The following is a 25365-nucleotide window of genomic DNA, read 5'->3' as shown; positions in this document are numbered from 1 at the left end:
GCACAAAAGAAGGATACTGACTGCGATGAGCACAAAAAATTTGTTGAAAAATCACTGGAGCAGTTGTATCTTTTATGAAACCACTAAAAGGATTTAAAAAGGAAAATTTGGGAATATCCCAAGGTGGAAAAGTTTGGAAATCAACAGTCTGGATTTCAGGAAACTGCAAATCCAAATTTTGAAGTGTGCTTTTCACTCTCTCAGAAAAGGGACGAACGTTAGAGGGACGAGCATTATAAATTCTGCGGAGAGTAGCAGGAAGACTTGTATTTGCCACAGGATGTTGTGGAAAAGACAGCGTTCGAAAATGATACTGCATGGAAAGTTTTTTCCTTCGCAGCTCCAACGGCAACTGATGACAAATGACATAAAGACTCTCCACTGGCGATGTGCGGAAAGCTCCCGAACAAATCCGCAGAGCAGAGTGGTGCACGATATCTAGTCGACGCAGAACAGTAGATCTGGCTGAGCCATATACGAAACACCCGTAGTCAATCCGAGATAGAATGACAGCCTGGTATATACGAAGTAAAGAGGTACGATCGGCACCCCAGGAAGTGCGAGAAAGTACCTTGAGGATATTGAGTGATCTCTCACACTTCTTCCGAAGGTATAAAATATGCGGAAGGAAAGTGAGCTTTTTATCAAAATATACACCCAAAAACCGCACTTCATCTACAACTGGAATCAGGCCATTACGTATATAGATTGAAGGATCAGGGTGAAGGTTTCGTTTTCTGCAAAATGCATACATTTACTCTTTTCGGCAGAAAGAGTGTGTCCATTTTTCTCGCACCACTTGTTCAATTTATTAACTGCATTTTGCAGTTGAAGTTCAATTAAACGCATATCACTACCCTCACAAGAGATATGCAGATCGTCAACGTATAAATTTCCCTGCACAGATGGTGGTAAATGATTAAGTATGTCACTAAAATGGATGATAAAAAGCGTAACACTGAGGACGCTCCCTTGTGGAACACCCTCCTCTTGAATAAAATAATTGGAGTAAAAATTGCCAACACGAACTCGGAAAGTTCGAGAAGTTATAAAATTTCGAATAAAAATTGGAAGATTTCCCCTAAAACCCAAGTTAAAAAGTTTCTGAAGAATTCCATATCGCCATGTACGGTCATACGCCTTTTCTACATCAAAGAAAATGGAGACAAGATGGTTTCTACGTACAAAAGCATTGCGGATGTAGGTTTCCAGTTGGACGATATTATCAATTGGGGAGCACCCCTTACGGAAACCACTCTGTAAGAGCGGAATACATGTCACTTTCTCCAATTCAAAGATTAAACGGGCGTTGACCATACGTTCAAGTGTCTTGCAAAGAACACTCGTTAAAGCGATAGGCCTGTAGTGCAGAGGATTTTCTGGGTCCTTTCCCGGTTTCAGAACGGGAATCACAAAAGCCTCTTGCCACTGATATGGGAAAGTCTGCTCTTTCCAGATTCTATTAAACAGATACAGGAGACTGGAGAGCGATGATACACTCAAGTGGCGAAGCATACCATAGGTTATTCCATCTGGACCGGGACTAGTATCATGAGCCTGAGACAATGCCCTTCTTAATTCGGTCATCTGAAAATCGCAATTGTACGGACGAAGCTTCCGAGCTTGGAAATTCAAAGTCATCTGCTCCGCGCGATTCTTAATTGCCACGAAATCAGGGCAATATGATCTCGCAGCGGAGACTTGTGAGAAAGTCTGTCCGAGAATATCAGCGATATCCAATGGAGAAGAATATGTTGTACTACCGGATTTCAGGATAGGAAATGAAAACTCCTGATAAACTCCATTTGCAGCTTTTACCTTATTCCACAGTTGTTTGCTTGGAGTGCGATATGTAATTGAGGAAATATATCTTATCCAGCACTCCCTCTGGCTACGTCGTCGAATACGACGAGCAAAGGCTCTGGCTCGTTTAAATGCGACAAGGTTTTCCGTCGTCGGGTACCTTCTGAAGACGTTCCATAATTTCTTCTGCTGTTTGCGACTGTCGTGACATGCTTTATTCCACCAAGGTCTTCGAAATTTTCGTAAACCTGGTGAACTTTTAGGAATGGATTTATTAGCGGCGTTAATCAAGACATCAATGATATTTTGCACCGTTTCCGAAATGTCTGTGGTACTGACCATTGCCTGGGTAATATCTGCCAATTTTGTATATGCGGACCAGTCTGCTTGCTCGAAAAGGAAATGTTGTGGAGGACGAGTTCCACTATTTCTATCGACTTGGGAAATAATTAAAGGGAAATGATCACTACCATAAAGATCATCTCCGACTTTAAATTTCAGTAATGACAATAACTCAGGGGAGCAAATGGCCAGATCGATGCTATGGAATGTACGTGTTGGCTCGTGGAAGTATGTTTTTTCTCCGTTATTTAGTAGGCAGAGGCAGTTATTAGCAATAAATTGCTCAATCTGTCTCCCTCGAGAGTTCGTATTTTCTGAGCCCCAGAAGGTGCTATGTGCATTGAAATCGCCTATTAATAAATACGGTTTAGGAAGCTGGTCTACTATTTTGTTAAGTTCTTGCTGACTTAAGACATCATGTGGTGGCAAGTAGATGCAGCAGACTGTAACCAGTGTTCGAGTATGAATTTGCACAGCCACAGCCTGCAGGGAAGTGTGTAATGGGAGAGGTGTGCTCGGATACAGATTTGATGTTAGAATACAGACTCCTCCCGAACTACGAGATCCAGAGTCTGCATCTTTCCGAACGCAATTATAGCCACGCAGTTTTAACGGCATATTTGGCTTCAAGAAAGTTTCTTGGAAGCCAAAGCAAAAGGGATGAAATGTGTTGATAATTGACTTGATGTCTTGTAGTTTCATTCTAAGACCACGACAATTCCAAGAAAGGAAGGTACCCATTAAGTAAGCGGTTTTGAAGAAGAAGCTTTAGAAGCATTTGTTTGAGTTGCTTCATATTCGCAACTCATCTCCAAATCATCCTCATCACCGGAAGGGTGTAATTTAATATCAGGGCTTTTTGGCATGCCAAATATGGACGTTAAGTCCTTATGGACATTACCTTGCGTCGCAAGCCCGAAAGCGACGGAATTTTTTAATGTTGATTTTTTAAATTTTGTAGTAACATCTTGTAATGAATGGCCGCGTTTTGCAAGCTTCAGTGTCAGCGATTTCTGAGGTTTTTTCTTTGATTTCTTTTTTAAAACTGTAGGAGTTTCAGGGGTACTACTGATGGAATTTTCGGTATCTGAATGAGAGACTTTACTTGGCTGCTTGGTTTTAGTGGTGTTTTTAACACAGTTTGTGCAAGAACAGTTCGCACAAAATGATTTTTGTACAATAGAAGCATATGTTTTGTCAGGTGTAGGATTTTGAGCTACAACCCTACGCCTAGCTTCAGGGTAGGATAAACCTTCTTTGATTTTGAGAGTTACAATCTGTTTTTCAAGTTGCCAACGTAAACAGGATCGAGAGTACGACGTGTGATCGCCACCGCAGTTCACGCACTTTTCAGTTGCGGCACACTGTTGGCTATCATGACCCTTTCCTGCGCATCGGGCACAAGTGAGTGTCCCACGGCAGTTTGCCTTTGAATGGCCAAAGCGCTGGCAGTTGAAGCATCTGAGGGGGTTAGGGATATACGGTCTTACGGGTAATTTGATGTATCCTGCATAGATATGCTCTGGCAATTTTGGAGACTTAAAAGTTAGGATATGGTGTTTAGTTTCAATAATTTCTCCATCACGCCTGATGGTAATTCGGCGGACATGTACAACTCCTTGTGATTTGAGTTCATCTGTTATATAGTCAACAGAGAGATTCAGAATTTCTCCGCAGGTGATAACACCTTTAGAGGTATTTAATGATGCATGGGGGCTGACACTGATTGGGATAGTTGCAAGTGCTTTTAATTTTAGTATGTTCTGGGCTTGCTTTCGAGAACTGACCTCTACTAACAAGTCACCAGATCGCATCTTTTTAATTGATGTTACTTCACCAACAGTTGCAGTGATGGCCTTCTGTACTAAGAATGGCGATACAGTTTCAAATGTTTCATTTTTATCTGACAAACGCTTAATTATAAAGAAACTATCGAAATGGTGATCATAATTTGAAGAAATTTGAACGATGCGACGACCACTGAAGGGACCATGTTTGGAGGAGCCCATACGATATAGAAAATGATTCGGGTCCGACGGCACCGGCCACCACGGAGCCCAACAAGGGAAGGCAATTACCGGCTCTGGTTATTAACAGCCTCGGCATCCACCCTAGTGCTAATCGGTACCTATACGCTGGGAGTTACCCCCGGGGACAGTGACCACCCTTAACGCCAAGCCCAAGGAGTAACCCCTTCGCTTGATCCCTAGCAAACTAACCACTTAGGTGGCTAGCAACCAGCCGATTGATGCACAGGGGACCACAGTACACCACCCGTCTGTCAAATGGGTTGCCACGCACGGCCAACACGTGGGGTTTTGGCTGTCCATGAGAAGCAAGAAGCAAACAGAGCGGCGACAGCTTCTCATGGAGAGCTCCCTCGCTTGCCGTCGAGGGATAGAAGGACAAAGCAGACAGCAAAAGGCGTAGGGGAGAGAGAACTGAAAGGGAGTAAAGATCCCTAGGTACCTCGGGATTGGGACACCCGTACTCACCTAAAGAAGGTGAGCCCCTGAGGGGAACAGCTTGTAAAGAAGTTTGCAAATTTAAATGTGAGCTCGGGTAAAGATTGGAGGTTAAGATGCAAACACCACCGGAAGGATTATTTCCAGTATTAGCATCTTTACGAGCACAGTTATATCCACGGATTTTCATGGGGATGTCGTGCTTCAGGAAAGTTTCCTGAAAAGCAAAACAAGCGGGATGAAACTGGTTAATAATTTGCTTAATACCAACAAATTTGGACCGAAGGCCACGACAGTTCCAGGAAATGAAAGTTCCCATTAAGTAACAGAAGTATTGAGAATGTTGGTGCGAGTCTTATCAAGAGTTGGCGAAACATCGCAACTCATTTGTAATTCATCCTCCTCGTCAGACGGATGAAGGGAAATGGAATCGGGACTTTTAGGTTTGCCAAAAATGGACGTTAAGTCCTTATGAGCATTACCTTGTGTCGCAAGTCCCAAAGCGACAGAATTTTGTGATGTCGATTTTTTCAACTTTGATCTGATGTCTTTTGGTGAGATTCCTCGTTTCGAAAGCTTAAGTTTAAGTGATTTTTGAGAGTTAGAATTCATTTTAGGTCTAGACGATTTGCTAGTTACAGGAGTCGTGTTTGTTTCATTTTCAATTTCAGAATCGGATGACTTTTCAGTATTTTTCGGTTGAGGAGCATATTTTGCACAATTTGTGCAGGAACAATTTACACAGAAGGTTGTTTTAACTATGGAGGCATAGCTCAATCCAGGTTTTGGTGTCTGATTTAAAACTTTTTTCCGAGCTTCAGGATAGCTGATGTCTTCTTTAAATTTAATAGAGGTAATTTCTTTTTCTACTTTCCATCGTTCACAGGACCGAGAGAAAGATGCATGATTCTCACCGCAATTTACACATTTTTCTTCAGCGTTACATTGCTGGCTGTCGTGGCCTTTTTCAGCACAGCGGGCGCATGTTAATGTCCCGCGGCAGTTAGCCCTGGAGTGGCCAAAACGCTGGCATTGAAAATATCTTAGCGGATTAGGGATGTACTGGCGGACAGGCAATTTTATATATCCTGCATAAAGGTATTCAGGTATTTTTGGTCTATGAAAGGTCATTACGTAATGTTTGGTGGGTAGGAGTTGTCCATCCCGCCGAATGGTGATCTGGCGTACATGAGTTACTCCTTGGGGTTTCAGTTCCTCGGAGATCTCCTCTAGAGGAACGTTAAATAATTCCCCACACGTTATTACTCCTTTGGAGAAATTTAGGGATGTATGAGAGCTGACAGTAACGGGAAAGGTGGCTAAGGCTTTAAGTTTCATAACTTGTTGTGCTTGTTTTTTGGAATTTACCTGTACCAGCAAGTCACCAGAACGCATCTTCCGGATAGAAGATACCTCACCAATGGTTGCTGTAATGGCTTTCTGTACGAGGAATGGTGATATAGAATTAAATGTATCATTCTTTTCAGAAACACGTTTGATAACAAAGTAACGGTCAAAATGTGGAAAATTACTTTTGAGATTGAGTTCTTTGTGATGCCCACTGAAGGGAGATTTTCGGGAGGAGCCCATGCGATATCGAATAAGATTCGGGTCCGACGGCACCGCCCACCACGGAGCCCAACAAGGGAAGGCAGCCACCGGCTCTGGCCATTCCCAGCCTCGGCACTTACCTTAGTGCTGGCCGGTACCTATACGCTCGGAGTTACCCCCGGGGACAGTGACCACCCTTAACGCCAAGCCCAAGGAGTAACCCCTTCGCTTGATCCCTAGCAAACTAACCACTCAGGTGGTTAGCGACCAGCCGATTGATGCACAGGGGACCACAGTACACCACCCGTCTTTCAAATGGGTCGCCACGCACGGCAAACACGTGGGGTTTTGGCTGTCCATGAGAAGCAAGAAGCAAACAGAGCGGCGACAGCTTCTCATGGAGAGCTCCCTCTCTTGCCGTCGAGGGAAGGAAAAAATTAAGCAGATAGCAGAAGGCGTAGAGGAGTATAAACATAAAGGGAGTATAGATCCCTGGGTACCTCGGGATTGGGACACCCGTACTCACCTATAGTAGGTGAGCCCCTGAGGGGTTTCAATAACTGAATTTTCAAATATCTACTTGATTCATTCTGGTATCACTTTGTTAAAATTAACTAATGTACACGGCATAATACGAGACCAAAAATATTTTCATAAATCTGCTACTTTCATTGTCTACAAATACTGCTGACTTCCTTTCTCGTGAATTTCTTACTTTTGAAAATATCTTTTCAAATCTAACATTATTTATTACCTTATAATGTCATGATTTATTATGAGAATGCTAGAAATCTTGTAGATGAAGATATATTCTGTGCAAAAGTAAAATCGATGTGTATAATTTTAGGTTTAAACACATTTGGATGCATTGATTAAAATGAAGCAAATAAATGAATGTCACTGAAATGGACGCCACTGAAACGCACGAAAAAAAAAAAGACTATGTATGGCGATTAACTATTCGGATGATTTATTTTGATCTGGATTATAGTTAATATTTAAATTGGTATATATTAACTTAGAATGACAATTTAAATCCTACTGTTAGAGACTGTTTAGAGACCATTTCAGAACTCATGACATGTTTAAAAAGGTTGGTTGGTTGGTTGGTTGGTTGAGTTGCGTTTTATGGCGCAAGAGCCATATTTGACTAAACTGCGCCAAAACACTAGATATGCACATTCTTCATATTTTATGTGATAGTAACCAGTTCAGTAAATGAAAATTTTAAAGTTTAAAGAAAAGAACTTAAATGAGATTATAAATATTTACATCTCTAAGGAACTTAAAAAGGTTTGGATGGGGATTTTCTCCAATCAGTTGGCTTAAGGTAACGTTATTTGTTCCAAATCGGTCGAGTCTATATGTATTAAAATTTTGACACTCTATTAAAATATGCCGCACTGAAAGAATGCATTGACAATGAGAACAAATAGGTGCAGGCTCTGAACAAAGCAAGTGCTTGTGCGTAATTTTTATATGACCGATTCTAAGGCGAGTCAATATTACATCTTGTTTCCTGCTTAAATTAGATGTGTTAATGCGACCGATAAAAGGCCAAAACGCGTGTAATTTATTTGTGAGCTGCTCGTCCCAATTTCTTTGCCATTTTTTATTGATCCAATTCCTAACAGCTTGTAAAGAATCTTTCAGTGGGACAAAGTTTTCCACCGTGAGCGTAGCCGTTTTAGATGCCTTGTCAGCTACCTCATTACCTACAATACCCACATGGCCAGGAATCCAACAAAAAGCAATATACAGACCTTTATTGGTTAAATATTTGTACATTTCTGCACATTTAAGAACCAGAGGATGACTAAGAGGATTGACATTCTTCAGAGCATCGATTGCACTTTTTGAATCTGTATATAAAATAAATTTCCCTCCGAAATAATTCAGTTTAAGTAAAGCTAAATATATACCATATATCTCTGAGGTAAATACTGAGCAAAACTGGTGTAATCTTTCCGATATAGTAATATCTCCTATCACAACTGCTGCTCCAACATGATCTTCATTTTTAGAGCCATCAGTAAACACAGGCTCATAGTTTGAAAAGCGATCTCTGTGATCTTAAAATAAATTTTTGTACACGATTTCAGGTGTTGTTGATTTCGGCAAGTGTTCAAACTCATTAATAAAATTTATATTTAATTCCTCCCAAGGTGGAAGTTCATCATTTTTCTCCAAGATTGGAAAATCGGTAACGTTAAAATTCCTCAAAGTGTCCCCAACTCTGAAGCCGAATGAAGGGATGAACGAACGCTTTAGCGCAAATAATGACCCATATATAGGATTAAGGACTTTATAATGCATCGGGTGAGATGAATCGCTTTTAATTTTAAAAAAAGCATTGAGAGTAAGCCTCTCCCGTCTCAACTCTAATGAAGGTTCATTGCTCATTACATAGATGCTTTGAATCGGGGATGTTCTAAATGCTCCCAGACACAGCCGGAGGCCCTGATGATGTATAGTATCAAGAGCGTTCAGGGTAGATTTTGCAGCCGAGCCGTAAATAACGCATCCATAATCGAGTTTTGAACGTATAAGAGCTTTATAAACTCTCATCATAGCAGTGCTTTCGGCTCCATATGATGTCCCCGAAAGTATTTTGATAAGATTTAGAGATTGAATGCACTTTCTTTTTAAGTAATTTATATGAGATTTGAAAGTCAGCTTAGAGTCAAGTATCAGTCCTAAATATTTTGCTTCCTTTACGATAGGAATTGTGCAATCATTCAGTAAAATTTTTGGATCCAAATGGAGTCCACGTCTTCTGCAAAAATGTACGCCATTTGTCTTTTGAGTTGAAATCTGGAATCCATTTTCTCTGCTCCATTGACTGATATTATTCACCGCCTCTTGCAATTTCTTTTCAATATAGACCATATCTGTGCCGGAGCAGTGAATTGCAAGATCATCTACAAAAAGAAAGCCTTTCACGCACGTTGGTAATTGCTTCATGACTCCATTTATTTTAACAATGAATAGGATAACACTAAGAACGCTACCCTGAGGAACACCCTCCTCTTGATAAAAGTTGCGAGATAAAATATTTCCTATTCGGACTTGAAACGTTCTTGTCTTTAAAAAGTTCTTAATAAAAATTGGGAGATTGCCTCTAAAACCAATTTCATAGAGGTCTTTTAAAATTCCGTATCGCCATGTTTTATCATATGCCTTCTCCATGTCAAACAGAATTGAAACAAGGTGTTTTTTACTAACGAAGGCCTCTCGTATAGAAGTTTCTAGTTGTAAAATACTATCCACTGTTCCTCTACCGACTCGGAAACCAGATTGAAAAGGCGACAACCATTTCTTTTTTTCCAGAACATGTATAAGTCTAGAATTTACCATCCTTTCCAATACCTTGCAAAGACAGCTAGTGAGAGCTATAGGTCGATAACTGCTAGGAGTTTTAGCGTCTTTCCCAGGTTTTAAAACAGGGATTACCATGGCTCTTCTCCAAGAATTGGGGAACTTATGTTCTTTCCATATTCTATTAAATAAAATTAAAAGGTTATGCATGGACGTCTCAGTTAGATGAGTGAGCATGAGGAGATTGATCTTATCAGGACCAGCAGACGTAGCATGCGATCTACTCAAAGCGCGTTTGAGTTCATTAAGATAAAAATCAGAATTATATTCTTCGTCTGTAACGGTATTAAAATTTATACCTTGTCTCTCTTCATTTGTCTTGAATAAAATAAAATCTGGCGAATATGAATTCGCACTAGAAACAGCAGCAAAAGTTTCTCCTAATGTGTTCGCAATCTCTTTAATATCTGTTACGACTTGTCCATTGTAATTCAAAAAGGATACTACTGGGCTATCATATCTACCAGATAGTTTTCTTATCTTGTCCCACAGCTTTTTTGATGATATTTGATTATTTATGGAGTTAATGAAATTTTGCCAAGATTTCCTTTTACTTACGCGTTTGACTCTTCTAAAGTTTGCACCAGCCAATTTAAAAGCAATTAGGTTAGATGTGGTCGGATAGCGTCGAAAGTTTCCCCAAGCTTTCTTTAGTTCTTTCATAGTAATTCGGCATTCTTCATTCCACCAGGGTTTCCATATTTTTGGTGTTTTCCCTGATGTTTTAGGAATAGTTATATCTGCTGCTTGAATAATTAAATTTGTAACTTTGTCGACTGCGTCTTCTATGCTATAATCTTGTACCATTTCCAATGTTATTGTAGCAAGTTGTGAAAATAGTGTCCAGTTTGCTTTCTGAAATATGAATTTCTTCGGTCTTTCAGGATATCTAATGTCATCATCTATGTAATTTAATATGATCGGGAAATGATCACTGTTATACAAGTCGTCTTCTGTATTGAAATTCCATTTGATGACTAAAGAAGGGGAGCAAAGAGCTAAATCAAGTGTGTGGAACGTCCGAGTTGGTTGATGAAAATATGTTTGGTTATTATTATTTAATAAACAGATACAGTGGTCATCAATTAGAGTTTCTATTTGTTTCCCTCTTATATTAATATCTGGACTGCCCCATATTGGGTTATGGCCGTTGAGATCCCCAAGAAGAAAGAACGGTTCAGGTAATTGATCTATTAATTCATCTAATTCCTGTTGAGTGCAAATATAATTAGGTGGGAGGTAAATAAAACAAACAGTAACAAGGACATCAATCTGCAGCTGAATTGCCAATGCTTGTATCTCGCCATTTAATGGTATCTGTATAAAGGGAAAATCTTTTGAGATTAGAATTGCTACACCAGCTGAAGCTCTTGCGCCTTGAGTGTAATCTTTCCTTATTATGTTGTAATATTTAATATTAATAACATCGTCAGGAGAAAGACAAGTTTCCTGTAATCCGAGGCAAATGGGCTGGTATTTATTTAAAAGCGATTTAATATCATCAGAGTGGGACTTTAAACCACGGCAATTCCACGAAATAAGTTTAAGTGCCATAAAAGCTTATTTTTTCTTTGATGTATTTAAAGTCTCTTCTACCCCGTCAGTGAACATCACGTCATCATCAGATGGGTGAATTTTAAAATCATCAGTATCGTCATCTTCGTCAATTCTTGATTGTTTTAAAAAATCTTGTTTAGTAAGTGTACGTTTTTTAATGGAATCTCTTATTTTTCCGTCGAAGTTATTTTTCATTGTCTGTATTCGAGACTTCCTCATAGCTTTTGTTTCTTTGAAAAGTTTTAACGTTCTTTTGGGTGTTTCTACTTTTTTATTGTTGGTTGTAGGTATACGAGATGTTTTGTTATGAGTAATGTTACCACTGTTTAATTGAATAGTGGGTGGTATTTTTAAGGCATTATTGTCATTTAGATTTCCTAAGTTAGTTTCCTTTTGGTTTTTTTGGTCATTTACTTTAGATATATTTGGAGGTCCAGTTTTGTTTTGTATTATTTCTTTTCCAGGATCATTGGCTCTATTGTGATTAGCTGAATATTGCCTAGATGAAGGCATTGGGTTATTATCAGATGATATTTCTGTTTGTGGTGCTGTTTTATTTGAACAATACGGGCAGGTTTTGGCCGCAGAAGAATATGACACTCCAATAGTCGGTGTCCTGGAAATTACAATTTTTCGTGCTTCGGCAAAAGAAATATTTTTATTGACTTTTATTGTTTGAATTTCCTTTTCTTCGATCCATCTAGGGCATTTCCGAGTATAAGATGGATGGTCACCTTTGCAATTAATACATTTCGGGATAGAGGAGCAGGATTTACTGTTGTGCCCAATTTCCGAGCAACGGCCACACGTTTCTTTGCCGCGGCAGGCTGCCATAGAATGCCCGAATCTTTGGCACTTAAAGCATCTTAATGGATTGGGTATATATTTCTTAACGGGGCAGTTTATGTAGGCTATACGAACAGATTTTGGAGGTGTAGGGATATTGAAAGTCAGTATTAGATGTTTAGTTGGAATTATCTGGTTATCACGTTTAATAGATATTCTCTTTACTGATGTTACGTTTTGATCCTGCAAGCATTCAAGAATTTCTTCTTCAGAGTCTGATTGAAATTCAGATTCGGATATTACACCTCGAGAATTATTCAAAGATTTATGAGGAGTGACAGTGACTGCATGTTCTCCAATCGATTTCAATGATTTTAATAATTGTGTTTGTTCCAAGGATTTAAGTTCAATTAGGATGTCACCAATTTTTGTTTTTTTAATAGATTCAACTTCACCAATCATTCCCATAATGGACTTATGGATCAAAATAGGAGAAACAGTTTTAAAATTACCTTCAATTTTTTTAATAACGAAAAATTTATCAAAATGCAAATGGTGCTCCAAAGGAGAGTTTGACGGACGCATGTCTCCGCCGGGACCGAAGTTTTGGGAACCCATAATTTTTATGTGATGTTCATTCCAGTACGCCCCCACCCACCATGGAGCCCAATAAAGGAAGGCAGTTGCCGGCTCTGGGCTTCTCCAGCCTCAGTACTTACCTTAGGGGTGGTACCGGAATATAGATCTACAAAGACTGCAGACCTAACCCTAGAGCAGTACTTCCTTGTTCCCATAGAAATATACCACCAGCCGATTGACAAGAGCGGGCTCACTCCTGCCGCCCGACTTACGGAGCAGCATGGGCCAAAGAGAACGCAAAGGGACCCCAGGATCCCACTTTGCCCCTAACGGGTCGCCATGCACGGCCAACACATGGGTTTAATGTAAAACTCAAATATCAAACAAAATCCAACATAAATAGAAATGAAATATCAATTCAAATGATACAAAAATGGAAATTAGAAAAATAAAAAGAGAAGGATCGCTAGGGTAACCCGGGGGCGCGACACCCGTATTTACCAAAGACGGTAAACCCCCTGAGAAAAGGAAAGATCCCTGGGTACCTCGGGCTTGGGACACCCGTACTCACCTAAAGAAGGTGAGCCCCTGAGGGGTGTTTAAAAAGGCTCCTCACAGATTATCCTGGATGTATACTTTCTGCACAGTGGTATCTCCAACAATGTGCCCAAGGTGCTCGTTTCTCATCTTATGTTTTGTTTACAGGTGAGGCGTACTTCACTCGAGATGGTGTGTAGAAGCAGAATAATTAACGGGCTCGCGAGAACCCCCCATGTAGAATGACCGCATGATTGGTTTGAGATTAGAGAACGGCCGTTATCAGCAAAATATCTCATCGTTTTTAGAAAGAGGTTCTAACAGGCCTTGTGCCACAGAATGTGAAACGCTACGCATGATTTCAGCATGATGGTGTTCCTACTCATTTTAGAAGATGCGCTCGGATTTATTTGAGTGAGTTGATTGGGCATGATGGACCAGTTGCCTCATCCACCCCACCCCAGGTGTATTTGATAGGGTCCGCCAATACATTAAATGTCGCTATAACATATGCATCGTAGGCAATGATAGAAACTTCTAGCATCTTTTGTAACACTTTCCCATGGTATTATTTACTTCAGAATAATTTATGAGCAATAAATATTTCTCGTAACCGCTGTCTTGAGTCTCCTCATTTTTTTAACTTCTGATATTACTTTTCCATGAAATTTCCCTTCATGGGTTGATATGCAGTCCTGAATCTTTTAGATGTGTCCTTCCTCCCTTTAATATTATGTACCAAAATTCAGGAAATATGCTGCATATAATGACATTGAGACTTTTCTTAAATTTTATTCTTATTTCAAATCTACAGACGCTTTCCGGTATTCAAAAAATAACATTTTTGGCACAAAAAATTCCTTCTTCTAATTTTTTTGAAATCATACTGGCACCTTAAAAAGGCTTCAGATTTTAAACTCTTGATGAAAATTTCTTTTTCCAGAAACAAACAGAGAGCAATAACTCAGAAAACTGTGGCGGATATCCTTTCTTTTATCTGATGCTCCTTCTGCCAACTGAGAAATGATCCCGAAGAGGTGTAACCATCATTTAGAGAGTAAATAAATTGGAGTATCTGATCAATGAAAATTGCATTGAGACAGAAGAATAGATATCTGCAGCAAAGAATTGTTCTTAATATATTTTTGCTTGAACTTTTTACTTTTTCTTATGAAGGCTTTAATTGATTATTTCTTGATCTGTAGAACATAATTTGAATGTTTCTAATTTAAAATATTTGATTTTTTTTTCTTGTTTTTATGAGCTATTGTTCCAAATGACACCAAGATAGGTCTAAAATATTTGAAGGAAAAACAAACATATTATAAGCATTTCCTAATTTGTTAGAATCCTGGCATCTTGATCTGAATTAAAATATACAATCCTAACATATTCAGAATTTTATTATTTAATTTTTATAGAATAAAATTTTGGAATTTTATTTTAGAAAAAATAGAATTATTTAGAAAATATTTAGAAACTTTTTTAAGAAAAAAATGGAATTATTTAGAAAATATTTAGAATTTCATTTTAGAAATAATCTTATTAAATAATTTTTAAAAAAAAGTGAAGCAATGTCAAAAATGTCAAGATTAAAAAAATGTCAATCGAATAGGAGCAAACCAGAGAACTGAATGCGTGATGTCCGTCAACAAAGAGATAAGAAAGTGAAATAAAATGATAATTATAAACAACAAGTTTATAAGCATTTACAAATATGATATTATGATGATGTTTAAAATTTAGATATATTTATAGCATTTCTATCAGTTCATTACGCTCATACTTTTTACTTTAAAATATAGATTTTTTTATATATATATTTTAGATTATTAAGAAAATCGTATTTCAAAAGCTTTTTCATTTAATTTTTATTTCAAGAATTTTCATAAGGATTTTTCTGTCACAAAATCAGTAATATTTTTTTCCCATATTTTACATTATTTTTAACATATTTCAAGATTTAAAAAAAAGTGTCTTTTTATGCTTACAAGTTAAGAAATAAAATGAAATCATCACTTTAAAAATTGTTAATGAATCTTAGGCTTAATATCTCTGATTTAACTGCAGCTTTCAATGATAAACAATAAACAATTAAAACTGGTAAAATTTTTGGTGTTATTTGCCTTTGTTTCCAATATTTTTAAAAATATTTCAAAATTAAAAGCAATTCACTTTGTTTTATGAATTTGATTGAAAGTTACGCAGTATGAAATGGTCTCACGTATTTCTTGATCTTCAATTTACATCTGCGATGCTGCAACAATTAATTTTTCTATAATAAACGATCCTGAGATTTTGAAAAATGAAATGATAAATTCAATCGATACGCTTTGAATCTATATCGAATATGTAAGGCAGTTAATCTATTTTTTTTATTTGATAAGTAAGAACTAAATTTCAGATCGTTGTTCAAACGACCGAAGCAAATGCATGCCTAATTTAACTACACACTATTCCCTTTAGTGATTTAAAACTCTCATATATCAGGAACATCGAAGGTTTGCATTCATTTCTGCATCAACTTAATTATCTCGTCTTAAAATAATTGGAACCTCAATTACTGACTATATTTAAATGCAGCATTTACTTTGAAAGGAAATCAGCTTCTTGGGTCATAAACTTCATCTAAGATAATAAGAAATACTGAAAAAAATTGTATATAACATTCAAATGCAAGAAATTCATAAAAGTCCTTATAATTATAACAATCTTGACAACAAATGTTAACGATGAAGTTTCAGGAATAAAATTATGAAATAATATACACATACTAATATCTATTATAATAAAGATGAATTTGGGTGTATTAACAGACTCTTAGATATAAAACAACCAAATTTGGCAGAAATATAATTTGGAAGATAGAGATACAGAATTAATTAATTAAAATTTAACCGAATTTTGGATTTTTTCCATCATAGAATCTTTAATTATTACAAAACAATAATGATATTTGCATTATCTTAATCACCTCCTAAAGAAAGCAATGTTTTTCAATGCTTCCGGGCTAATTCCAATACGATCTTTTAAAAGTACTTTTAAGTAATTTTTAAAAACAATGTAAATTGATTTTACAAGTTTTATTTCAGTTCTGAAAACTAACTCAAATCGTTTTAACTGTTGCTACAACTATTTCATCTCGAATATTGCTTCCATTGTTGATGACGAAGACAGGAAGTTAAGGCTTATTGCTTAACCTCCTGTTCCATAATGAGTTTATTCTGATTAAAAGTATGATTTTATTATGCGTTTTGAAATTAATTCAATTAATTACTGTACTTAAGGTTAACTTTACAATTAAGAAATGGGGAAAAGTTTTAAAATGCATCAAATTCGGCACTGCTGTTCTTTAATATAATATAACTGTATTTGTAAAAGTATAATTATTTTTTTACCACTTGAAACTTACTTCCCTTTTTTAATGCATTGAAATTTTTGTTATTATTGTTGAGTCAGAGAAATTATTATTAAATAATACTCTGAATTATTATATAAATCATAAAAAAAAATATTCTGTAGTACACATAATTCTTCAATAATTAATAATTCTATTTTTTTCTTATATTTTAAATAAAAAGGCTTGATTACTGCAATAAAGGTTTTCATTATCAACCAGAGTTCAACCAGTTGATGTTATAAAATTCATATTCTTATTTTAGTTGGGGTGAGAGAGATTTAGAGAAACGCTTGAACAGAAAGATGAAAGGTTTTTATAATAGTATATGTTGAATATATTTCAAAATTTCAATTTAAAAATACTCTGCTAAGAAAGTCTTTAAAAGCATGTTAACTAAAATATTTAATTGAAATTTTTAGTAATCATTTATCGCTATGAAATAGATGGTAGCCAAAGAGAGCTAGTATAAAATAATAACCTATGTCAGTTTAGAAATAAGAAATATCTTAATTATTTGGTTGATGAAAAAAATTATCAAAATAGTCTGTTATGCATAATTTTGTCACAAGTCCCAAATCAAATATGTACAATTTTATAAATAACTTCTTTTAAAACGTACACATTATTTATTTTCTTGGTTTTTTTATTGTATATTTAAATATTTTAAACAATATTTTTTGGTTAACCAAGGCTAAATTTTAGAAACCAAATTAAATCTGGAAGCTTTTTGTCTATCTTTTCACCCTTTATCACTTTCCTTTCACTTTCTGCCATTTTTTTTTTTTTTTACCCGTCAATGTCATTCTAAATTTATTACCGTGCATGTGTATATAATTCTAAACTATGGAAGAAGTACTTTTAATTTTTAATTTACACTGTAGTTGAGAGAAATGGCTTCCAGAGGATTGGTTATTTCACCGGATTGCTTATATTAAATTTATGATACACATTTAGCAGAGAAGCGATGAACCAGCATTTCGGATTTTGTGCAGAGTCTTGCTAATTTTTGCAAGAAAACTCGAAATCAAAGATATCCCGAGGGTGAGTTTAATTATTTCATAGGTTTGAAATTACATTCCCTTTTTATAAAAAACGAAGCTGTGTCAATTTATTGAAATTTACCTAAAAAGAATAAAAATGTTTTACTTACCTATGCGAATAATTCTTGTGTTTTTCTAAAGTAAGCCCGAAGGATGTGATTTCAGATCATTACATAAGAAAAATTATTAAAACAAATGGAATTTTAAAACTCAAAATAAAAAAAATAAAAAGAAAAGCCTGGAAAATTTTAAAACTATTAATAGTCTGATGCTAAATCTGATCAAAGAGTCTGATGCTAAAAAACATTTTAGAAAAAACTGTTAGTAAATTTCAAAATATTACATTATAATACGCACTTAAGAGTTCTTATTCTTCCACAGTAGGTTTGGTTTGGTTATTTAGGGTTTTTGGCACAAAAGCCAAATCTGGCTATGCTGCGCCACTCGAATGGTGAGATAAATCAAATTCATATAAAAAGTAATACTAAGAAATTTATTAATAAAAATTCAAATTTTGTAGGGCAACGTATTAAAATTAGTACTCTAAAAATATGCTTTTCATAATTTTTAATAAAGGCGTCAAACAAATTAAAGACGAAAATTTAACAAATTTAGAAAGCAAAACTAAATAGAATGTAAAAACCCAATGTTATGTAAAAATTTAAAAATGTTAGGGTGAGGACTTTCACCCACAATCTCTCGCAACTCGATGGATAGTGAATTAAAAAACTTTAACCGATGAGGATTAAAATTAGGGCACTCTATTAAAACATGTTTGACTGTTAAAATTACATGGCATTTTGGACATGAAGGGCATTGTTCCCCAAATAAAAGATGCTTGTGGCTAAAGCGGGCATGGCCAATGCGCAGTCGAGTTAATTTAACGTCTAATGCACGTACAGGGATAACAGGCCATAAACTTGTCACTGGATCAACCGAGTGTAGTTTATTTGAAGTTTGCTGTTCCCAGGATTGCTGCCATAAAGCGCGAACATGATCAGCAAAATATTTTTTTGCATCGTCATATGGAAGTTCACGCTGCAACAAAGAACTTGCCGTTTTTGCCGCAATATCTGCCATTTCGTTTCCGGGTATTCCGACATGACTCGGGACCCAACAAAATAAAATGTTTGCGCCTCTTTTTTCAAGGTCGCGAAGAAGAATAAGGATTTCCATAGCAACAGGATGCATCCGATTATTGAAATTGGCAAGAGACCTCAAAGCACTGATACTGTCAGTATAAATGCAGAATGTCCGATTAGAAGAAGCTGAAATCAGTTGAAGAGCGCAAGCTATTGCAATCGATTCAGCAGTAAAAACCGAGAAAGACGTGGGTAGGCGATAGTTATAAGTTTCAGAGGGAAATACTACTCCGCTACCAACATGCTGATTTGATTTTGATCCATCAGTAAAAACTTCTGTGTAAGGGTAGTATTGACAACGGTGATAGTGAAAGAGTTGCTGAAAAATAATCGGTGCTGTTGTAGATTTATCGTAACCAGAAAAAGGGTTCAAAAATGAAAATTGTTGGTTGGTTTGTGAGGTTTTCTGGCGCAAAAGCCACATTTGGCCATACTGCGCCAATCAAATGGTAAAATTATAAAAGATATACTGAACCAACAAATGAGTGTTTTAAAAAAGTGTGCAAAGATAAAATTGCATAATTTAAAAGGTTATCTTGGTATCTGAACATTTAAAAACATGAAAATGTGAAACAAAGAAGAACGAACAAGAACACAAAAATGTTCAACACAAATAGAATAATAGAAAAATTATATACAAGTAAAAATGCCAATAGCTCGTAAGAATTTAAAAATATTTGGGTGGTATTTTTCACCCACCAAGTCTTGTAATGTTGAAGACGAGTTAAAAAAACGAGCACGATACGAATTAAAAGCAGGACATTCAATTAAGATATGGTGAACAGTAAAATTAACGTGGCATCTGTTGCACATAGGCGCATTTTCCCCGAAAATGAGATGTTTGTGGGTGAAGCGCGTATGCCCTATACGGAGACGAGTCAATTTAACATCCATCTCGCGTATAGGATGAACAGGCCAAGAAACAACGTCCGTTTTTATAAAATGTAGTTTATTTTGGATCTGCAGATCCCATGACATTTGCCAGTTTGAACAGATGTGGTGATAGATGGACCTTTTAATGTCGCAGAAGGGAATTCCCATGCTTAAAAAATTCGTTGCACATTTTGCGGCCAAGTCCGCCTTCTCATTCCCCAAGATGCCGACATGACTCGGTACCCAACAGAAAATAATATTTAACCCATCATTTTTTAAAAGTCGCAAGGTGAATAAAATTTTAATGGCAATCGGATGCATCCGAATGTGGTACTGCGATAGTGTATCCAGAGCACTCATGCTATCGGTGTAAATGATAAATTTACGCTGAGTAGAGGATGAAATTTTCTGAATAGCGCAGAAAATTGCTACCAACTCGGCAGTAAAAACTGAGCAGCAATTATGCAGACGGTGGCTAAGTGTATCAGATGGAAGTATGATGCCGCAACCAGCATAACCATCCGATTTTGAGCCATCCGTGAAAATTGGCACAAAGGAGGAATACCGATAGCGATGATATAAAAATAACTGTTGGAAAACAAAAGGAGAAGTTAATGATTTGTCGAATCCTGTGAAAGGATTCAAGTATGAAAATTGTGGGATATCCCAAGGAGGGAAACTAAGAAAGTCAACAGCTTTAACGCGAACAGTATTAAGCTCCAAGTCATGCAGGAGCAATCTGGCTCTCTCACAAAATGGAAAAATGTGAGAGGGGCGGGCATTATATAGTCGACGGAGACCGACTGGCAAGGAATTATCGCTTAGGGGATGTTTGAGAACAGATTTAGTACGGAAATAAAATAAGGCAGACACTTTCTTTCGTCTTAAACAAAGTGGTAGTTGGTGGCACATAACATATAAGCTTTCAACTGGAGACGTACGAAACGCACCAGAGCAAATGCGCAATGCAGAATGATGGACAGTATCCAGTCGCCGCAAAACAGATGAGCGGGCGGAACCATACAACATACATCCATAATCTATCCGGGAGAGAATTATTGCCTGATAAATACGGAGAAGGGAGGTTCGATCGGCCCCCCAAGATGTTTTTGAGAGAACTTTCAAAATATTCAATGATTTCTCACACTTCTTCCGCAAATATAATATATGGGGAAGGAAGGTGAGTTTCCGATCGAGAATCACTCCCAAGAACCGTACTTCGTTCACCACAGGAATCGGAATATTTTTAATTCGAATACAAGGATCCTGGTGAATGTTTCTTTTCCGACAGAAGTGAATGCAATTACTCTTCTCTGGGGAAATAGTGTGACCATTATTATCACACCAAGCTACCAATTTATTTACTGCGTTTTGCAGCTGTCGCTCTATTAGCGTCATGTTACTGCCTTGGCATGAGATCTGCAGATCATCAACATAAAGTGTTCCCTGAACAAATGAAGGCAACTGATTTAAAATTTGGCTTAGATGCACAATAAAAAGAGTAACACTGAGGACACTTCCTTGCGGAACTCCCTCAGCTTGAATAAAATTGTTAGAATAAAAGTTACCAACTCGAACACGAAAAGTACGTTGTGTTAAAAAGTTTTCTAAAAATATGGGCAAGTTACCCCTAAAACCTAAATTAAATAGTGTGGAAAGTATACCATAGCGCCAAGCCCGATCATACGCTTTCTCTATGTCGAAAAATATAGAAACAAGGAGGTTCCTCCTAACAAATGCGTTGCGAATTTGAGTTTCAAGTAATATGAGGTTGTCAAATGTAGAACGACCTCTACGGAAACCACTTTGCAACGGGGAGATGCAGCCTTGTTTTTCCAATTCGAATATTAGACGAGCATTGACCATGCGCTCGAAGGTCTTACAAAGACAGTTTGTAAGAGCAATCGGTCTGTAGTTTAGAGGGACAGATGGTTCTTTGCCAGGTTTTAAGACAGGAATCACAATAGCTTCTCGCCATTGTGAAGGGTATTTCTGCTCAGTCCATATTCTGTTAAAAAGGAGTAACAGATTGGAAAGGGAAATGGTATTCAAATGGCGAAGCATGTTATACGTGATTCCATCTGGTCCAGGGCTGGTATCATGGACTTCAGACAGAGCCATCTCCAATTCATGCATCCGGAATTCACAGTTATATGGAATGGTTCTTCTAACTTTGAAGCGCAGAGGCAACTGTTCCGCTCGATTCTTAATTGCCAGAAACTGAGGGCTGTAAGAATCAATCGCGGAAACTTGTGCAAACGCTTGGCCGAGAAGGTTAGCAACATCTAATGGGTTCGAATACATCATATTACCGGTTTTTAAAACCGGGATAGAAGTTTCGTGATAGATCCCATTGGCGGCTTTTACTTTTCTCCATAAAAGTTTACAGGAAGTGGATGATGTGATGGATGAAGCAAAGTTTATCCAAGATTCCCTCTGGCTACGACGCCGAATGCGACGGGCAAGTGCTTTGGCTCTTTTAAAAGCGATAAAATTCTCAGTCGTAGGGTACCTTCTAAAAAGATTCCATAATTTTTTTTGTTTCTTATGACTGTCGCGACAGGCTTCATTCCACCACGGTCTACGAAATTTTCTTAGCCGTGGGGTGGTTTTAGGAATGGTAGCGTTAGCGGCATTCATTATCGAATCAATGACATTTTGTTCTGCTTTCGAAATGTCTACATTACTGACCATAGCCTCATTGATAATTGCTGTTTGGGAAAATGTATTCCAGTCTGCCCGCTGGAATAGAAATCGCGGAGGACAAAAAGTCGCACCGCCGCTATCAGCATGGGAGATAATTAAGGGAAAGTGATCGCTATTGTGCAGATCATCCCCAACAGCCAAATTCAACAACGGTAGCAATTCAGGAGAGCATATAGCCAGGTCAAGACAATGGAAGCTACGTGTGGGCGCATGGAAGTATGTTTTCTCGTCATTATTGAGCAGACAGAGACAGTTGTTAGCAATAAACTGTTCGATCTGCTGCCCACGAGAATTGGTACTTTCCGAGCCCCACAGAGTACTGTGTCCGTTGAAATCGCCAAATAAAATGAAAGGCAAAGGAAGTTGGTCCACTAAATTGTCAAGATCTCGTTGACAAATGACAATACTGGGCGGAAGATAAATACTGCAGACTGTGACCAGTGTTCGTGTTTGAACTTGTACAGCCACAGCCTGAAGAGGAGTATGCAAACTGAGAGGCGTGCTCGGATACAAATTAGATGTGAAGATACAGACACCACCAGAACCATGCGATCCAGTGTCTGCATCTTTCCGAACACAGCTATATCCGCGTAATTTGATTGGAATGTTGGGTGTCAAGAAGGTTTCTTGAACACCGAAACAAACAGGATGAAAAATATTGAAAATTGACTTAATGTCATGAAGTTTGGACCGAAGGCCGCGACAATTCCAAGAAATGAAGGTACCCATTAAGAGAGCGGTTTTGAAGAAGCTTTAGAAGCATTTGTTTGAGTTGCTTCATACTCGCAACTCATCTGCAAGTCATCCTCATCATCAGAAGGGTGTAACTTAATATCAGGGCTATTTGGCATGCCGAATATGGACGTTAAGTCCTTATGGACATTACCTTGCGTCGCAAGCCCGAGAGCGACGGAATTTTTTAATGTTGACTTTTTCAATTTTTGAGGAACGTCTTGTAATGAAAGGCCGCGTTTTGCAAGTTTCAATGTCAGCGAGTTTTTAGCTTTTTTCTTTGATTTCTTTTTTAAAACTGGAGGAGTTTCAGGGGTACTACTAATGGAGTTTTCAGTATCTGAAGTGGAAACTTTTTTGAGTTGCTTGGGTGTCGTGTTGTTTTTAGCACAGTTTGTGCAAGAACAGTTTGCACAAAATGACCTTTGTGCAACGGAAGCATATGTTATGCCAGGAGTAGGAGTTTGAGCTACAATCCTACGCCTAGCTTCAGGATAGGATAAATTTTCTTTGATTTTGAGAGTTATTATTTGTTTTTCAAGCTGCCATCGCGAGCAGGATCGAGAGTAGGACGTGTGATCGCCACCGCAGTTCACGCATTTTTCAGCTGCGGCACACTGCTGGCTATCGTGGCCTTTTTCTGCGCATCGGGCACAAGTGAGTGCACCACGGCAGTTTGTCTTTGAATGGCCAAAGCGCTGGCACTTGAAGCATCTGAGTGGGTTCGGGATATATGGTCTTACGGGTAGTTTGATGTAACCTGCATAGATATATTCTGGTAATTTTGGAGATTTAAATGTTAGGATGTGGTGTTTGGTTTCAATGATTTCTCCATCACGCCTGATGGTAATTCGGCGGACATGTACAACTCCTTGTGATTTTAACTCATTTGTTATATAATCAACAGAGAGATTCAAGATTTCCCCACAAGTGATTACTCCTTTAGAGGTATTTAAGGATGCATGGGGACTGACGCTGATTGGAATAGTTGCAAGGGCTTTCAATTTTTGTATGTTCTGGGCTTGCTTTCGAGAGTTGACCTCTACTAACAAGTCACCAGAACGCATCTTTTTAATTGATGTTACTTCGCCAACTGTTGCGGTGACGGCCTTCTGGACAAGAAATGGTGATACTGTTTCAAAGGTTTCATTATTATCAGAAACTCGTTTGATTATAAAAAAACTGTCGAAATGGTTCTCAAAATTTGAATTGATTGGTACGATGCGACGCCCACTGAAGGGACCACGTTTGGAGGAGCCCATACGATATGATAAGTGATTCGGGTCCGACGGCACCGCCCACCACGGAGCCCAACATGGGAAGGCAATTACCGGCTCTGGTCATTCCCAGCCTCGGCATCCACCCTAGTGCTAATCGGTACCTATACGCTGGGAGTTACCCCCGGGGACAGTGACCACCCTTAACGCCAAGCCCAAGGAGTAACCCCTTCGCTTGATCCCTAGCAAACTAACCACTTAGGTGGCTAGCGACCAGCCGATTGATGTACAGGGGACCACAGTACACCACCCGTCTGTCAAATGGGTTGCCACGCACGGCCAACACGTGGGGTTTTGGCTGTCCATGAGAAGCAAGAAGCAAACAGAGCGGCGACAGCTTCTCATGGACAGCTCCCTCGCTTGCCGTCGAGGGAAGGAAAGACACAGCAGATAGCAGAAGGCGTAGGGGAGTGGAAACGTAAAGGGAGTATAGATCCCTGGGTACCTCGGGATTGGGACACCCGTACTCACCTATAGTAGGTGAGCCCCTGAGGGGAATGAAAATTGTGGAACATCCCAAGGAGGAAAAGAATAGAAATTTATTGGTTGAATTAAAACCTCGGTGAGTCCCGAATCATGAAGAAAAGCTTTAACCCTCTCATTAAATGGAGGAATGTGAGAGGGGCGAGCATCATAAAGTCTCCGAAGACCAACCGGGAGACACAGGTGACTAACAGGATGCTTCGGAGCCGATAGTATTCGAAAATAGTATTGTGCGGCTATCTTCTTACGTCGAAGATTTAAAGGAAGTTGACTGCATATGGCATACAGGCTTTCTACTGGTGACGTGCGAAAAGCACCAGAGCAAATTCTAAGGGCAGAATGGTGTATCGTATCAAGCTTTCGCAGAACGGAAGGGCGAGCAGATCCATACACCATGCACCCGTAATCAATACGGGATAAAATGACGGCCTGATAGATCCGTAAGAGGGATGTACGATCGGCCCCCCAGGGAGTATTAGATAGCACCTTCAGGATGTTAAGAGATTTCTCACACCTCTCCCGCAGATGCAGGACATGCGGAAGGAAAGTGAGCTTCCTATCAAAAATGACTCCTAAAAACCGTATTTCATCGGCAGAGGGAATGACAGTTCCACGAATATTGATCACAGGTTCTGGATGCAGCTGTCGTTTTCGACAAAAATGAACGCAACGACTCTTTTCCGGAGAAAGAGTGTGCCCATTTTTATCACACCA

The 25365-nt window shown here is 38.1% G+C and overlaps 1 protein-coding gene across 1 annotated transcript; it reads right to left on the bottom strand.

The window, feature by feature from the left end:
* Positions 1-4928: 4928 nt before the first annotated feature.
* LOC129969077 (uncharacterized) lies at positions 4929-6200 on the bottom strand. The gene has a single exon (XM_056083487.1). It carries the CDS (start codon positions 6198-6200, stop codon positions 4929-4931), a length of 1272 nt encoding a protein of 423 aa, XP_055939462.1.
* Between the last annotated feature and the right edge of the window lie 19165 nt (positions 6201-25365).

The sequence above is a fragment of the Argiope bruennichi genome, chromosome 5 (genome assembly GCF_947563725.1).
Source record: "Argiope bruennichi chromosome 5, qqArgBrue1.1, whole genome shotgun sequence".
NCBI classification, from domain to species: domain Eukaryota; kingdom Metazoa; phylum Arthropoda; class Arachnida; order Araneae; family Araneidae; genus Argiope; species Argiope bruennichi.
This window is presented reverse-complemented; position numbering and strand designations above follow the sequence as displayed.

Coding starts and splice junctions, on each gene's coding strand:
- LOC129969077 (XM_056083487.1), bottom strand. CDS start 6,200: ATGGGCTCCTCCCGAAAATCTCCCTTCAGTGGGCATCACAAAGAACTC.